This window comes from Alosa pseudoharengus, unplaced genomic scaffold (genome assembly GCF_046254945.1).
Source record: "Alosa pseudoharengus isolate Yale_2024_CS ecotype anadromous, Long Island Sound unplaced genomic scaffold, YU_APseudo_1.1 YU_APseudo_1.1_scf_8, whole genome shotgun sequence".
NCBI classification, from domain to species: Eukaryota; Metazoa; Chordata; class Actinopteri; order Clupeiformes; family Clupeidae; genus Alosa; species Alosa pseudoharengus.
Genome location: NW_027468870.1, coordinates 6,462,330 through 6,480,484, shown reverse-complemented (window position 1 = coordinate 6,480,484; position 18,155 = coordinate 6,462,330). Strand labels below are relative to the sequence as shown.

General features: G+C 42.0%; 1 protein-coding gene and 1 non-coding gene across 2 annotated transcripts; one reads left to right on the top strand and one right to left on the bottom strand.

The window, feature by feature from the left end:
- Positions 1 to 1,944: 1,944 nt before the first annotated feature.
- On the top strand, positions 1,945 to 11,568 carry mdh2 (malate dehydrogenase 2, NAD (mitochondrial)). Its single transcript, XM_076273792.1, has 9 exons — positions 1,945 to 2,122; positions 3,951 to 4,119; positions 7,694 to 7,777; positions 8,560 to 8,669; positions 8,994 to 9,119; positions 9,282 to 9,359; positions 9,589 to 9,688; positions 10,158 to 10,309; positions 11,247 to 11,568. The coding sequence occupies exons 1-9, from the start codon at positions 2,060 to 2,062 to the stop codon at positions 11,376 to 11,378; spliced, it is 1,014 nt and encodes a 337-aa protein (XP_076129907.1). The 5' UTR covers positions 1,945 to 2,059; the 3' UTR covers positions 11,379 to 11,568.
- A 2,151-nt stretch (positions 11,569 to 13,719) lies between these two features.
- trnan-guu (transfer RNA asparagine (anticodon GUU)) lies at positions 13,720 to 13,793 on the bottom strand. Its single transcript has one exon. It is a non-coding gene; the product is annotated as a tRNA-Asn (tRNA).
- Positions 13,794 to 18,155: the final 4,362 nt, after the last annotated feature.

The window sequence follows — 18,155 nt, the reverse complement described above, 5'->3', positions numbered from 1 at the left end:
CAGTATTATTGTTATGGTTATGGTTATGGTTATGGATTTAGCAGACGCCTTTGTCCAAAGCGACACATAAATACAAAACAACATAATAATATTTAAAATTGAACAGGGAACAGATTAGAATGTAGGTCAAATATAGTAAGGAGAATAGTTATAGTACACAATAAAATCAATTCAATCAATAGCCTAATAAAAAAGCAATGGAAAAAAAGGGGAAAGGCAATAATAAACAATAATGTCCATTCAATCAATAATATAAAAACAATGACATGCTAAGACTACATTAAGGAGAATATCAATAATAAACAATAATGTCAAATTAATTAACAGCCCAATTAAAATAAAACAACATTATACAAACCATAACACATAAGCATAATAATAATAACACATAATTGTCTATAATCATGTATGATACCAATGAATCATTCTTTAGGACATGATATGAATAATTTAATTAGTCATGTGAACCGAGCTAGCTAACTAGCTAACGCTAGCTTAAAATACTATACAAGTGGATGGGAACACTTACAGATTATGACAAAATTTTCCAAAAAACCCTCAACAAATCCAGAAAGACATAATGACCAATTTATTGGTAAAATTCCACAAGTCTCCATTGACATTAGTGCAGCGAGGGTTTACTCTGGTCTGCATAAAGGGGGATTTTGCCCCCTCCCCCTTGCAATAATCGAACGCGGAAATTGTCGAACGTTTGCGCCTCTCGCTCCGCTTTAACCCTCTCTGGTAGTAGCCTGTGTGTGTGTGTGAGTGAGAACGGCACTTCTTCTCTCATTACCAGCGACGCTAACGTCGTAGTTTGTGCCTAGCTAAGTTAATAGGACTTAATTGAACTGGAATTGTAGTTGAATTGGAATTGGAATTTAATGATATCTTACGACTTTGATATTTAATATATACCCTTAATTGTATTCTCAAACTGCTGTATGCAGATTGGTTTTTTTTATGTACACTGGAACACTGGATGGCGAGTCAGTCCCCTTGGATCGATTGAACTTCTACCCTTTCATACTGGATAACCAACCCCTTGAACTGCCCTTTCATACTGGATAACCAACTGGATAACCAACCCCTTGAACTGCCCTTTCATACTGGATAACCAACCCCTTGGATCTGTTCCCTGGATACAGATAAGCCTTCACACATACACTGACATTGTACACTCACACCACCTTACCCGGGTATTTCTTTTCTTTTGGACATTTGAGTTTTTTAACTATTGATTTGATACTTTGCATTTTTTAAGAGCTCTTTTCTTATTTAATAGGGTTTTGTATTTATTTACTATTTATTTTCTATTTACTAATATTTCCTCTTCTTTTCTCATAGAGAAAAGATATTCTTGCATTTAATAAACCTGCATTATTTATTTATAACATTTTACATACTGGTGTCCTTGTCAATTTACTCCCCCCTTAATGCCGAACCTAGAACTGGCCTATACTTAACAGTAACCCATAGAAGCACCTCCTTTTACTTTAAAGTACATTTTTTATTAAGTAGAGTAGAGGGGTGCTACATAAAACAAGCAGCAAGCAGTAAAGCTAGTAACCAGATATACTCCAGTGTTAATTTTGGCAAGTAAATTTAAAACTGCTACAACAAAAATACACACATTTAGTTAAAAGACTCCAATCTGACAATAATCTTTCCCAAATCTTGTCAAAGTTGTTTGGTGGAGGAGGCCCTGTGGAATTTATTTGACATTTCTCACTGTCTCAATGGCTTGTATTCTCCTGAACTTTGATGGCGCTGTGATTTTAAATACTGGACCACTCGTTCCTGTTCTTCTTTGGTAGCTCGCCACCCAAAGGATGATTGGCACGTTTTTTGTACAATCACAATAGAGGTTTGCTATCGTTCGTCCAATCAGAGACGTCAAGGAATATTGCGTATTTTATGTCGTCGGCGTTAGGCAGCACGTACACTCTTTCTCGACCGGCTGCTGTGGTAGAGGACGTTGGAGTCACACGGGAGAGAAACGATACATTTTATTTAATTCGTTTTTTTTTAAAGTGAAGCCCCACAATCTCTGTCCAATATGTTCTCCCGCGTTGCAAGACCAACCATCAGTGTTGCTCGGAGTCTTTCCACATCTTCACAGGTGAGGTATTAATTCATATTTATAGCTGCCAAGCTGCAGCAGTGACTAGCTTAGCTAACGTTAGTTAGTGAGGGCTATATTAGCCTGCTTGGGCTAGCTAGCTTGGCATCAATATTCTACTGTAGGCTTACATTACGATTGGTTATTGAAAGTGTTAGCTTAAATGTTCTGTAATGCACCACCCTTGTGTAATGATTTAATGATAGCTGGCTACTAAGGGCAACGTTATGGCGCAGGCTAGAAAGTAGTCAGATAACGTTACTTTCTGTCCGTGTGAATCTGTCACTTTGCCTCAGTAACGTTATATTAGGTTGAATGCCAAGTTACTTTAACCTCAGCTGTCAGTTAACTTGCTAGCTCAAATGTTAGCGCGCTAACCATTACGTTAGCTGCACATCCAAAAGGTCAATGCTTGATGGATGACAACGGGTGGCCCGCAATAACATCAGTGGCTAACCTTGTCCTCTTAGCATTTTCGCATTTCAAATAAGATCACATTGTTTTAACGCACCTTTGTTTCTTTACTCGGATTGCACGCGTGTTGATTGGAAAGGTTAATGAAGGTCTCTCTGGATTACGTCGGACACCTGATGAGGATGTGGGGTTGACTTTACGTTACTGTAAAGTTAACGGTAACACATTTGGAATCCTTGTTGTCTGATACACTTTGCTAGTCTTCTTTGGCCTTTGAACTGGCATTGCACGTTGAAGCAAGTGCCCAACCCAACCCTAATCAAACCCAAATCAGATGAAACTCCGGTTGGTTTAGCATTGCAGTAACTTTAGCCGTCTCACGTTGGCTGGCTTGCAGTATTGTAATCGGCACAAGGGCTGGGCAAATGTCATAGTTTAGTAATCGGTAGTAGCCAACATCGCGACCCCCTTGTGATTGACCCAGCGCCATAGTCTGAGCAGGCCACTGCGAAGACTATGTCATGTAGCCGGTATTGTAGCGTAAAGCGCTTTAGTGAATTCTTAGTTCACAAGCAGGGCCTTTAATTCAAATCCCCTGCTTACAGTGAGTGGTTCTTGGACCCCCACCGCTCACATGTGACCAGTTTGGAGCAGCAGAAAGGTTACCTCCTAAAATATTGTCCTCTGACCTTACCCTTTCTGCGTGGAGTGCTTCATGAAGGTCAGGTAGTCAGTTTTTTTTTTATATATATATATATATATTAGAGCTTCTGCTCAGGTCCGAGTTTCCGGTGGACTGAGTTTGTTGGTGGTGTTCTGTTTAAGAATGTCACCTGTTCTCAGGTTCTAGAATACTGAGCATCACTCAGAGGCACTTCATGAAATTAAACAGTGCAATCTTTTTTTCTCACTGCAGAGCACATCCCTCAATTCTGCATCTCTTAAACCAGACCACAAGCACTTCTCTTGTCAGCTGGTGCACATCGATCTATCTCTGCCCCTGCCATTGCCTGATAAGGAAACCATGAAGTTGCTCAATACAGGCCAAGCCTCCTGCTGCTAATGAGTGTCTTTGTTGAACATCCTACAGTATGACTCATGCTGTACAGCACAGTAGAGTACAGGTGGCCTCAGTGTTGTCTGAGGGCAGTGCTGGGTTGCCTTGGAGGGCATATTCTTACTGGGCCATAGGTGGTGTCTGGAATCTTAATTGGACCAGCAGTCACTACTGGTCAGGTTTTACAGTTTGGGCCTGTTGATCCATATGGCTATGATGATGTGGGGTAAATGTTGACCTTGACCATTACCACTCCGTGCCTTTAGAGGGCATAGAGAGATGGGAGAGGGTCCCTTCCTCACAGTAGCCCATGGTGTCACTCTGTTCGCATATCTGATCGTGTGTGTGTGTGTGCAGAGCCATGCTAAAGTGGCCGTGTTGGGTGCGTCGGGAGGTATTGGCCAGCCGCTCTCGCTCCTGCTGAAGAACAGCCCTCTGGTCAGCCACCTGGCCCTCTACGACATCGCTCACACTCCCGGCGTCGCTGCTGACCTCAGCCACATCGAGACCCGCGCACAAGTCAAAGGTAACTTCTCGAAACATCCCACACACCAGCACGCGGGTCAAAAACCCAAGGTCCTCCTGCATTGTAGCTTTTGATGTAATGTGATGTGTAGATGTTAATCCTCATTTTTGTAATTTGCTTTGGATAAAAGCGTCTGCTTTTGGGTGGGTAGGTTTGTCAGTGGGTTTGTGATGGGGCTGAAAAAGGAATAATTTTTAAATCAAAATTCGCAATTTGAACTAATAGGAAATTGTTAAGGCCGCAATTAATTGTGCAGCTCATTATCTTGGAGTATTTTGCTACTCGGACTATTTGGCAACACGACCAACATTTTAAAAAGCACCATGGGAAGCAGTATGATGTACAGTAATTAGTCACATTGTGTATAAACCGCAGGACAGTATTTTATGCAAGTAAAAAAGACGAAACAAAAAAAACATTAATACCATGTTGACTGCCCCCGTGTATTAACCTCATGGCTGAAGAAATTTTTCAAAATCCATGTATAAACCGCGGCTAATAGTTGGGAAATTAAGGTACGCTAAAGAGAGGAGCAGAAGTAGTGCTTGCCTTACTGGGAATTTACACCAGAGCCACCAGTTGCCATCAGCTGTCTATTGTTAACTCTAGAATTCTATTGGAACCAGGGCATCAGTTTACACCTGCTTTAATGCATGTGTTACGACTGTAAAAAGTAGAGGAAGCATATTTTTACGCTTCACTTCTATTTTATCTAAATATGTTTTACCGCCCGCAAAAATATAATTATTAAAAAGATATAGATCCAATCTAAATCCATGTTGCTGCCCTGTCATTAATTTTTGTTTCTAGTTCAGTTTGAGATGTATAGGCTTCTTTAAAGGAAAATTCCGGTTTTTAGCACTTTAAGGCCCTTTTCTGGTTTGTTTTGGATGAACTAGAGTGGTGGACACCGAAATTTTCACGATTGGTCCTGTCTCGACTTTTCTGACTCGTTTTGAATCGCCTTTTCACCTCTCAGCGTGGCTGGCAATGGGCATACTGTAGTAGGCTACTCAAACATGTCCTAAAACAACCCTTAACGTTCGTTTTCAAAACTGTGCAACTCACCGAGTGGTTAGTGGTGTTCGTTGATGTTCCAAAACAAGTAGCGTAGCGAAATACAGTTTCTGTCTTCTTTTATTTGGCATTTTGTAAAATCCCATTGATTTCTGTTGGAAGACTCATTGCACGTTGATAGCCACCGTCTATGCTTCAGGTTCAAATACGAAATCATACATTGCACCGATATATTTGCTTTTAATAGCCAACGAACTCCACTAACCACTCGGTGAGTTGCACAGTTTTGAAAACGAACGTTAAGGGTTGTTTTAGGACATGTTTGAGTAGCCTACTACAGTATGCCCATTGCCAGCCACCCTGAGAGGTGAAAAGGCGATTCAAAACGAGTCAGAAAAGTCGAGACAGGACCAATCGTGAAAATTTCGGTGTCCACCACTCTAGTTCATCCAAAACAAACCAGAAAAGGGCCTTAAATTGCTAAAAACCGGAATTTTCCTTTAAGTTAGTCCCTCGTTTCTCGGATTTAGTGCTGTAGTTTCTTCCTCCTCACACTGTGACATACCTGCACACACTTTAAATCGATCAGGACAGTTTAGCCCCTCGTTTCTCTTATTATACTTCTTCCTCTTATAAATCACCTGCTAATGAGAATACTCAGACGACACAATGTTCAAAACCTGTAACTTGCTATACAACAATTTTAACAATTTCCCTAAAATACCAGATGTTATTTATTACTTTGCCTACCGTTAACTAGCATGCTATCTAGCAGTAGTGCTGCAGTACCGCTAACTAGCATGCTATCTAGCAGTAGTATAGCAATACCGCTAACTAGCATGCTATCTAGCATTAGTGCAGCAGTACCGCTAACTAGCATGCTATCTAGCAGTAGTGCAGCAGTTTTCCACAGCAAAAAACAGTGAGGGTCATTCTAATTATTGGAAAGCATAGTGTACCAACTTAAGTGATGTAGACCAGTGGTTCTCAAATGGGGGTACGCGAAGGCACTCCAGGGGGTACGTGAGATTTTAATCCTTAAAAGCCGATTACGCAAAGTGCGTCAAAAAACACACCCTTTCTTCTCTGTTACATTGCTCCGCAACTGTTCATAGCAGCGAGAAGCCTTTATTGTGTGTGTGAGTGACAGAGCAGAAGTGGGGCTTTCCAACGAGACCACCACTTGTCTGTACGTTAAAGTATGAAGATTAAAAAATAAATCATGAAATTAAATCAAATTGCATTATATTTACAGTCTCTACGTTCACCTGCGCACCCATTACTCTCGTTTGAATTACTCGCGAACCCGTGATCGGATAGATATGGCAAGCATATCACGATCAGATGAAAGAGGAGACACAGGGCTATCCATTGGTACCAACTATGTCGATCCTTCTGGCTTATGAAAACAGACGAAGTGACTGCAAAATAATAACGTCATGTACAAAAACCAGATGAAAGAGGAGACAGAGCTATCATTTGATACCAAGTACATCCTTCTGGGTTATGAAACAGACGAAGTGACAGCAAAATAATAACTTCATATAGCTCGACTTACCTTACGTTTTTGTCTGTTTTTGTGGCAAAGCATGTTTATAATCCAACGCTATTGTGTGTTTCTCTATGGCAAAGAATGTTCATAATTTGGTTTTGAGGTCCTAGCTAATTCCTGCATGGCATTCAATTCAAAGCTCACATTGCATCCCAATTTGTTCGTCAAAGAAACGCCTTTTTTGCCTTTACTTTGTTCATGGCAACGCAGGAAAAAGTTGTAGAGAATCATGAGTGCAGACAGGCACACGCACATAAACTCGGCTCAAGTCAGGTCAGATCAGTTCGTGTTCCAGATATGGAGCGCAGAAAGGTAATTTTTAATCACTAAATAAAAAAAAAAAAAGGCATTTATTTCTGTAAGGCGCACACCACATATGTCTGTAAATTGCTCAGCCCCAGAGAATCCCTCCACAGTGGGAATGATATTGCCAGATTCAGGACAGTCTGCCCTAAACACACATGACATGCATGTATGAGCTATGAGCTTGCTGTGGTGAGATGCATGTCAAAATATAAGATTTTTTATAATACGCTTTTTATATTTTAATTCTTTAAAAATCAAAATAAAATCAATGCTAGTACTAATACATGAAATGATGGCAGATTTGGATAGCTTAGACTCTACCGGAAAAAAACAATATATAATATGTGTGTGTGGCACTTACAATGACCAGAATAAGTCCTTCTGAATAAAGGTAGTGAAAATGCCCTAAAAAAAACTAAGGGTTAAAATATACATATACATAAAAAGTACAATCCATGCAAAAATACTTAAAAAAAAAAAAAATCAGGAAAATATAAGTTGTATGTGTTTATTCCAAAGTTTAATAAATTAGACACTAATGGCACTACAGAACCAAGTTTACTTTGGCTTTTTTGTTGTCGTTTTTTTTTTTTTAATAAAGTCTTAAAACCCCCCTCTTGCTTGTTACGTTGTTGAATATAAGCTGTGTGTGTGGTTTTCAATAGCCGTCCTGCTCACATGGGTATCTCTGCTCCACAGGTTACATTGGTGCAGACCAGCTGGATGCAGCGGTGAAGGGATGTGAGGTGGTGGTCATCCCTGCTGGAGTTCCCAGGAAGCCAGGTGAGGACAAAGGGTAGATGGACTGGGTGAGGAGTGTGTGTGTGTGTGTGTGTGCGTGTGCGTGCGTGTGTGTGTCTTCATCATCCCCTCTGGAGTGCCCAGGAAGCCAGGTGAGGACAAAGGGTAGATGGACTGGGTGATGAGTGTGTGTGTATGTGTGTGCGCATCATTCCCTCTGGAGTGCCCAGGAAGCCAGGTGAGGCCAAAGGGTAGATGGACTGGGTGAGGAGTGCGTGTGTGTGTGTCTTCATCATCCCCTCTGGAGTGCCCAGGAAGCCAGGTGAGAGTAGCTTGTGTGTGTGTGTGTGTGTGTGTGTGTGTGTGTGTGTGTGTGTGTGTGTGGGCACACCTAGTTTAACTGTACCGTCAGAGGTGCTGTACCTGGGGAGATGAGCCTAGAGAGAGTGTGTGTGTGTGTGTGTGTGTAAAATATATATATATATATATATCTATACCGTATTTTCCGGACTATAAGTCGCACTTTTTTTCATAGTTTGGCTGGTCCTGCGACTCAGGTGCAACATATATATATTTATATATATGTTTTTTTCCTCTTCATGAAAAATTTTTTGACTGGTGCGACTTATACTCCGGTGCGACTTATAGTCCGGAAAATACGGTATATATATATATATATGAGGGAGAGAGGTGCTGTACCTGGAGAGACGTTTGTAGAGAGAGAGGTGCTCTACCTGGGGAGAGAATCTATATATAATGAGTCTAGAGAGCTGTCTGTGTGCGCCTGCCCGCACGTCTCCTGACGCATGCCTGTTTGTCTGCAGGTATGACCCGTGATGATCTCTTCAACACCAACGCCACCATTGTTGCCACCCTGGCTGACGCGTGTGCCCGTAACTGCCCAGAGGCCATGATCTGCATCATCGCCAACCCCGTATGTACACCCTCGACCTTTGACCTCTAACACTGGCATGGGTGCACAGGCCCTTGTGTCCCTGTGTATCACACTGTACAGCATTGCCTAAGGTGTGTTGCTACACACCAACCATGGGATGTCTCAACTTCTGTCTGAGAGCCACACACACACACACACACACATACTCATACACACACTACTGATGGTACTACACAAACTCTATTCACTGTCCTTCATGACTATGAGTGTGTTTATTGTTGAATCACATGCTTCATCGTTTTGAATGTAGCCCTATGATCTAGCTAGCTGAAGCCCTATTTGATCGTAAACTGTTGTGTGTAGGTCAACTCCACTATTCCCATCACATCAGAGATCTTTAAGAAGCACGGCGTGTACAACCCCAACAGGATCTTTGGAGTCACCACACTGGACATCGTCAGAGCCAACGCTTTTGTGGCTGAGCTCAAGGTGAGGGGGGGGGTGTGTGTGTGGTATTGTATGTGTACACTGTTTTGAATGAGAGGGTGTGTGTGTGTTTGGTAGTTGGTATTGTATGTATACACTCTTGAGCGAGAGGGTATGTGTGTGTTTCGGTTTGAAACCTTAGTAATGTTTGTGTTGTGTCCTCAGGGGCTTGACCCAGCACGAGTGAATGTGCCCGTGATTGGAGGACACGCAGGAAAGACAATCATCCCCCTCATCTCACAGGTAAGCGCGCACGCACACACACACACACACACACACACACACACACACACACACACACACACACAGGCTCAACATCTGACAGATACACACACTCAATCGATGTTTGATACACACACAGCCTCAACATCTGACTAATACACACACACTCAGTGTCACACACACACACACTACCTCTGTGACTCCCTCTGCCTTACGTGAGTGCATGTGTGTGCTGTACTTGCTCCTCTAGTGCACACCAAAGGTGGAGTTCCCTGCTGATCAGCTGGCGGCTCTGACTGGTCGGATCCAGGAGGCAGGAACTGAGGTCGTCAAGGCCAAGGCTGGAGCAGGTGGGCACAGGGCCAGCCTCGCGTCTGATTGGCTCCGCAGGGCCAGCCTCGCGTCTGATTGGCCCTTTTTTAAAGTTTTTTATATTCGTTTGCAGTGTTTTAAGTTTTGCCAATTCTTTCATTTCTCACGCGCCACATTGCCTGTGACGTGTTCACACCATTTTCATAGCCGAATGAGGAGTAGAGTTCCTTTTCCTGCTAGCTCTCATGTGCTTCTGTTGCCATCTGCTAACAAAACAGAGAACTGAATGGCAGTTTGCCTTCCTGTCTGGTAGCTAGGTAGAGGGACTTGTTCTGTTTCTCAGCTTTAGCCGTGTGGATAGTGTGTGCTTCACCTCACTGTGTGGTCACTGTGTGCTCTGTGTGCTTCACTAATTCACGGATGGGATAAATGCAGAGACCAAATTCCTTGTATACGCAAGTATACTTGGCCAAGAAACCTGATTTACGTGTGTGTATGTGTGTCCAGGCTCTGCCACTCTGTCCATGGCGTATGCTGGCGCCCGCTTCGCCTTCTCCGTGCTGGACGCTATGAACGGGAAGGAGGGCGTAGTGGAATGTTCCTACGTGCGCTCCGAGGAGACCGAATGCAAGTACTTCTCAACACCGCTGCTGCTGGGGGTGAGTACGCACGCACACACACACACACACATATACACTCATACATACATATACACACACACATATACACACACAGACAGACACACATGCACGCACGCACACACTCACATACATAGACAGACAGACACACATGCACACACTCACACATATACACACACAGACAGACACATGCACGCACGCACACACTCACACTCACATACATACAGACAGACAGACACACATGCACGCACGCACACACTCACACATATACACACACAGACAGACACACATGCATGCACGCACGCACACACGCACACACTCACACTCACATACATACAGACAGACAGACAGACACACATGCACGCACGCACACACTCACACTCACATACATACAGACAGACAGACACACATGCACGCACGCACACACTCACACATATACACACACAGACAGACACACATGCATGCACGCACGCACACACTCACACTCACATACATACAGACAGACAGACAGACACACATGCACGCACGCACACACTCACACATATACACACACAGACAGACACACATGCACGCACGCACGCACGCACACACTCACACTCACATACATACATACACACACACAGACAGACACACATGCACGCACGCACACACACACACACACACACTCACACACATACGCACACATGGACACACACACTCACACACGCACTCACACATATACTCACACACATACACACACATAGACACACACCACACACACAGACAGACAGAGTAGGTTCAAATCAATTCATCTATTGATGTGGGACTGAAGATGTAAATCAGCCTACGGCTTACTCTGGTGTAATGCATCAAATGGTTACATTTATGTTTTTAATTGCACACTGTCCCTTACAAATAAGATTGAAATTGAATTGTGTGCATGGATCTGGTTGTAAAGTCGCCTGTTGTCCTCCTCCAGAAACACGGCATTGAGAAGAACCTGGGCCTGGGCAAGCTGTCCGCCTTCGAGGAGAAGCTGGTGGCCGACGCCATCGGTGAGCTCAAGGGCTCCATCAAGAAGGGCGAAGACTTTGTGGCAAACATGAAGTGAGCGGGCGGTTCCAGTGGGTTCTCCGTCTGAGCCGGAGAACGAGCACTTATTTATGTAGTCCAGTCTCTTGTCTGTTGGGTTCGGAGCATCTCCGAGTCAAGTCTTCATCATGAGCGATGACACACATAGCAGCTTGTTACTGATCTCAATCTCTCCATGGCTTCATCAATAAACAGTGTCCTCTACCACACTCACGTGGAAGCTTGTGTGCGTTGTGTATCTGTGTCTCTGTGTGTGTGTGTGTATATGTGTGTGTTTGTTTGTTTTTTTATCTGGGTGGAACATCATAAGGCAACATTACTGTATGACTGCACTCAGTATAACCTGAAACCCTGTTTATGATCACCCGATTAATTGTTACCTGTGTATATTCTGTGTTACATAAAATGTGGGTGCCAGGTTTTCCTAGGCGCACGTTTCTTTTTGAGTCTGAAAACTTGCTTGGTGGGGATTTCCCCCTGCCAGCTCATTTCAAGCCAATGGTGATGCCGACTGGTGTAAAAGGCTCCTTTTAGCCCGGTAGAGCCGTCCCCTTCACCTGCACCCAGACGGCAGGTGAGTCTGGACTCTTGTGCCGCCTGTTGCTAGGCCCCGTGTGATCCAGTCTCGGCCTGTTGCTAGGCCCCAAGTGATCCAGTCTCAGCTGTCGTGGGAACCATGGCCCGTGCTGTGTCCCCGCACCATCTCCTCACCACTGGCATCACTCACTCACACACACACACTAGAGCGATCCCACAAGACGACAAGTAACTATGAAATGAAATAAAATATCTACCTTCTACTGATAGTTGTTGCTTTCTGTGTGTATTCATGTTGATGCATGTGTGGCAGGAAAGCAGTGCATAGGCTCTTTTTTTCCCCTGCCTTCAGGACAATGTTAAGTCCTTAATCTGCTGAATCCAGGTACTATATAGTTTTTAGTTCACAACATCAAAAAATGGCAAAGAAATGACTATTTGAGGAAACTGCTGTTAAAACGTAATTTCGGAGGGGGCCGCTGTGGCACCATATACGGGTCCAAGTGCCTATTGGGGACCTCTGTCATATTGCTCCTCATAAGCACATAAACTCAAACCCAAATCAATTATGGACGTTATGACATAAAGCGTTTCTGCTCCATTGAGGCCTATTGAAAGGAGAAAGCTTAACGTGGTTGTAGCCTACCTTTTGCTCCTCATAACAACACATAAAACTATCAAAAAATCGAACCCAAAGTCCAAGTATTATGGACGTTATCTGATATTACGCATTAAGCATTTTATAGGCCTATGAAAAGGCTTGGTCGTAAAACTATGATCCCCAAATGTATCTCATATATTGCTCATCATAATTAGCCTACTATACAAATATACAACCCAAAGTCCAATTATTATGGACGTTATCTGACATTAAGCTTTTTAGGCTGTGAAAAGGCTTAACGTGGTTTAAACAACGCGATCAATGATGCCAAATTTATCTTTCATATTGCTCCTCATAAGCACATAAAACTGTCAAAATATCAAACCCAAGTCCAATAATTATGGACGTTATGTGATCAAGCGTTTCTGCTTCATTGAGGCCTATTGAAAGAAAAAATCATAAGTCATGTACTAAAACAACGCTCAGTGATCACCAATTTTCTCTCTCATATTACTCCTTATAACCACATAAAACTATCAAAAAATCCAACCCAAAGTCCAATTATTAGACCTTATCTGACATTTGTATATAGGCCTACTCTGCTATGAAAAGGCGTAGTGTAAGCAAAGATTGTTAAGGCAGAGCAAGGTCAGAAAACTATGACCAATGATCACCAAATGTATCTCTCCCACTTGCTTCCTGTCACTCTCCACTGTCTTGTCCAAATAAGGCAAAAGCCCCAAAAATATACTTTAAAAAAACTAATTTCAAAACGCATGCTCTTGCTCCAGGTATACTCTTGTAATGCCCATCTGTACCATGCGAGGCGCTGTATTAAATACAGTGCGAGTCAATGGAAGAGTGCCGTGTGGCTGCGTTCAAGACAACTCGAAGCCTACAGAATTATTATGCCTCCTTTACTGGGTTCACGGGTACAAACTGTACCACCGGATACCGTGTACTAGAATGTATCGGCTTTCTAACACTAGTTTAGCAGCAATCACAGTCTGCTCACCACAGGAAATGAAAATGTGCAGGAGAGAAACTGTTTTCGTATGAAATGCCTTGAATTGCTCATCTAATTCAATCAAATTCGTCTGGAAAAAACTGGCAAAGCATGTGCGTGTAAATGTAATTTGACACTTGCAGTGGCTATACCATCAAAGTCGTTTTACAGTCTCCAGTGCCAAAGCATACAATTTTATGTTACATAAAAACCTTCCGTCCCTGGGTGGGCTCGAACCACCAACCTTTCGGTTAACAGCCGAACGCGCTAACCGATTGCGCCACAGAGACTCCGCGCTGACTAAGCGTGATTGACTTAATTCAACGCGAACATCTATTCACAGACTTCTTTGAGTAGTCCATGCGATGTTCTCTATTGTCTGGTAGCCTAATGTTTGCTGCTCTCGATGTCAGACAGAGGCTTTAAAAATGGAAGCCGATCTACAGAAAGGTAGGCTATTGTTTAAATATATGAAATATATTGAATATGAATGAATTTAAATATCAAGACAAAATTGCACGTTTATTCACCAGATAGGCCTAGGCTACTCTAATTCTTAATTTAAAGACGAAAAAAATGTAGACGTTTATGGCTCTGTTGAGCCACCTCCTGGCCACCTAAGTTGCATGGCTTTCGGTAGTTTTGTGTCCACAGACAGATATTTCTACACAATATCCTACCTGAAATCAGTAGGCCTTTTCGTTCGTTACATTTTCTGTTTTGGAACCGGACTGTAAAAAGTCAGGCAAGTTGAGTCAAGAACCCAACTATGTTGTGGACATAGCCTGCTGACCACAGGGTGGCAGTGTAGACTGTATTGAGAGTCGGTTCCTGTCACCTTCCTAAGTTCGTTGACGTATAGGCTATAGCCTACTTTAGGCTACTTACATTGTCAAAACGTAGGCTACGCATTTTGTATCCTTTTTCTGTGGACATTAGATTGTGTCCTTTCCAGTTCGTTGGATGAAGATGAAGGTGCCCCCCCCCCCCCAAACCTACCGCACAACTTTGGTCATTGTAGCCTAGGCTAAGACTAGCAATAAACGTCTGTCAAATAAATATGAATAGCAATCAGTAGCCTAACAGCTTACATTTTAACAGTTTGATCAATGCATTACATCTGTTCTGTTCTTTTGGAGAAATAGCATAAAGGTGCCATCACACAACGTAACATGTTAAGACTAAGCCATAAACATGTCAAAAACACATAGGTTAAGAATCATCAACAACTTAAATGTGAAAAGTTGGATCAATACGGCAAGATAAGCATAAGTTTCAATAACACAATTGTAACTCAATAAGCAATCAACTGTTTCAATGAAATAGTTATCAGTTATCACTAAAATTTCAGCCGGCTGGTGAGACTTGATAGTATATTTTTACTACCATATTTCTCTTGAGACTTAATCAGGACGATGCAGGTCAGAATCCAGGCTTTATTCTTTTCAATGAGGGGCCTAGTGCCCCTCAAGGGAGAAAAGTACATGTTTGTGTCACCCCATCATGGGTTTCACCAGATTATCAATATTCTCTTCTAACTTCTCTGACTAACAGAGACCATATTTAAAGTTACACACAAAGAAGGAGTGACCTCTAGGTCCAACCCAGTTTGAATATGCAATAGAAAGGGAGGATGAGGATTAGGCCTTCATCAGGTCTGGTCAGCTTCTATTATCTTTTAATTAAAACTACCCCCTTTCCTGGGAAGTCCTTCAGAGGCTTGGACACATGCTGTTCTACAAACATTCACACCTTGGTGATGGGCAAAAGGCATAAACAATGGATACACTGCATACAGACCAAAGACACACACACAGGGTACACATGGGTACACAATCACAAATGACCATAAGAACTATACAGTCTTCAAGTCATAAAGACTTGAATCATTAAACCATTCACATAAAATATTAATACAAAATATTCCCTTCAATTCCCCCTTTTCAAGTCCTTAAAGACTTGAACATCTAAACTTGCTTACATAAATTATGAATCAGCTTATTAACAACAGAGGACTTTTAGGGTGTGGAAGGAGGTTACAGATAAAAATAACAACAGTAGAAAGACTGACATCGTCTATCATAGAAACAGCTAAGAAAATGCAACCAAAGCCAGTTTCCATTCTTCGTGTGGTGCACAATGTTTAGTATGTGTATGTGTGTGCAAAATGTGCTTAGGGCGGCGCTTGGCTCTATTAATAGGAGGCGTTCCCCAACACCCTGTGTTCCTCTTCTTTTTCTTCAATGTTTCCTTCTCCAGTTAAAGTATACCAACAAAATAAAAATTCTCTAGTCTGAAGGTCAGGGTTGACTACCTTGAACCTTCGGATCCTTGCTGCTTTTGGGGGTTATTCTGCCCACAGCAGGTCCACTATTCTAAATTGCTTTCTCGTGATGTTCTGACCGAGGTCCTTTTGTGGGATGGTACACCAGACTTCCAAATGCATAGCGGCTCTCCCAAGGACACTGTGAAGTCTGCTGGGGTCTCCAGGGGAGATGTTGGTTGCTTTCCCCCTTTCGATAAGTTGTGTGTCATCACACTTCTGAAGCCAGCGGGGGAAGTGAGACATGCGTCGTTAGGATGTTTCTTGGGTCTGCGACTTCAGAGTCTGTAAACAGATCTTGAACATACATGTAGCTTTGGAGCAAAAGGTTTTAGCTGTCATTCCAGTACTAATAAGGAAATGATTATTCAGTGGAGTTCAACATTTTTCAAAGATGACGTCAGCTGCAGTCAGGTCTGTCTTGACCTCTCAGTTATACCTCCAAACACGCAAACAATACAGTACATGAACTTTGAGGCTTGTGATGCCTCAGAACAGAATTCCTAGTAATAATGTAAAAATTTCTTATGACAGTGGTAACAAAACAACAAACAAACAACATAAAAATGAAACTTTAACCTGCTCTCTAATGAAATTAAAATATATCAGCAGTTAAAGCAAGCAAACAGACCATCAGAAATTAACCCAATGAGAACAAGGAAACAAATAAAATAAAAATAAAATAACAACACAGCCAGGAAAGGCTCAAATGAGGATTATATAAAATGATCCTCCTGTTATCTTAGCACCTATAATGGAATTAGGAAATCTGTAACCATATCATCTGAGCAACAAGTATTCCTAGTCAGGACAAACTGAAAAGGAAATCAAATGAAATAAACCGTAGCATAAAGAAATAAAAGGTGCAATAGAATAACAAAAATAAAATTCAAAGTCAAAGAGAATCAAATCAAAGAAAGTATAGAAATGATATTAGTTACTTCCAGCATCTGTACAGCCTAGGTGCTTTAAAGCAACAAAAACTTACAGAGTCAAGCAGTGTCCTGTGAATGCAGTGTCACAAGTCAACAAAAGAATGCTAATGTTTTCAGGGCTATTTACCTCCATTTTGCATTAGAAGTGAGGGTCAGTAAAACAAAACATTAAGCATTTAAAAATGACAATTTAAGGAATAAAACCAGTAAACTTAGGGAAGAAAGTATTTCAAGTCAATGCCATCTATCTCCCCCTTTTTATAGTTTCTTGAGCTTATGCTGTTTGAGCTTATGCTGTTTGCACACTTGAAAAAGGTTATTAGCCTACGACATGAATCCTGGTTTCATCATCCATCATAAGTCTCCATAATTTAGAAAAAAAAAAATTGCATTTATTTATCAATTTGAAGAACACAGTATCATATCCACTCCAATGTCTTTACTTTAAACGGTGGAAAGCGTCATTCGACGCCCCAACTATTACATTACGCTTTCAGTTCAACATCGTTATAGGCTACTTCAAACTGTGATCTTAGTTACACAATCTAAAGATGGTTTCATACATCTGTTATGACCAGCAACACTCTTATGCAATTTCATTTTCAGGTGAGAGATCCTCAGGCGAGCAGTCCCCCTTTTTTGTAGACTTTTACAGGAGATTGGTCATTTCTCCTAACTACCCCAGAATTTTGACCCCAAAATTCTCAATAGTGTCCATAGGACCGACTGCATTTTAGTCTTAAATGCATAGGCTATTTCCAGAAACACAACTGTTTCTAACGCCGAAGGCTTAGATTCATGGAACCGATATGGTATTTATTTCAATACCTAGAGCCATTTCCAGAAACAAAGACTGTTTCTAACGCCCGACCAGTCTGACTAGAACTGTTTAGGAGCTCCCTAGATCTCACCACCAGAAAATATAAATTACCTTACCTTAAGAGTGTGCCGTCAAACACCCAATTTAAATCCAAAATTGTAATATCTCGGTGGAACCTCCATAACTGATAGTATATTTTTACTACCATATTTCTCTTGAGACTTAATCAGGACGATGCAGGTCAGAATCCAGGCTTTATTCTTTTCAATGAGGGGCCTAGTGCCCCTCAAGGGAGAAAAGTACATGTTTGTGTCACCCCATCATGGGTTTCACCAGATTATCAATATTCTCTTCTAACTTCTCTGACTAACAGAGACCATATTTAAAGTTACACACAAAGAAGGAGTGACCTCTAGGTCCAACCCAGTTTGAATATGCAATAGAAAGGGAGGATGAGGATTAGGCCTTCATCAGGTCTGGTCAGCTTCTATTATCTTTTAATTAAAACTACCCCCTTTCCTGGGAAGTCCTTCAGAGGCTTGGACACATGCTGTTCTACAAACATTCACACCTT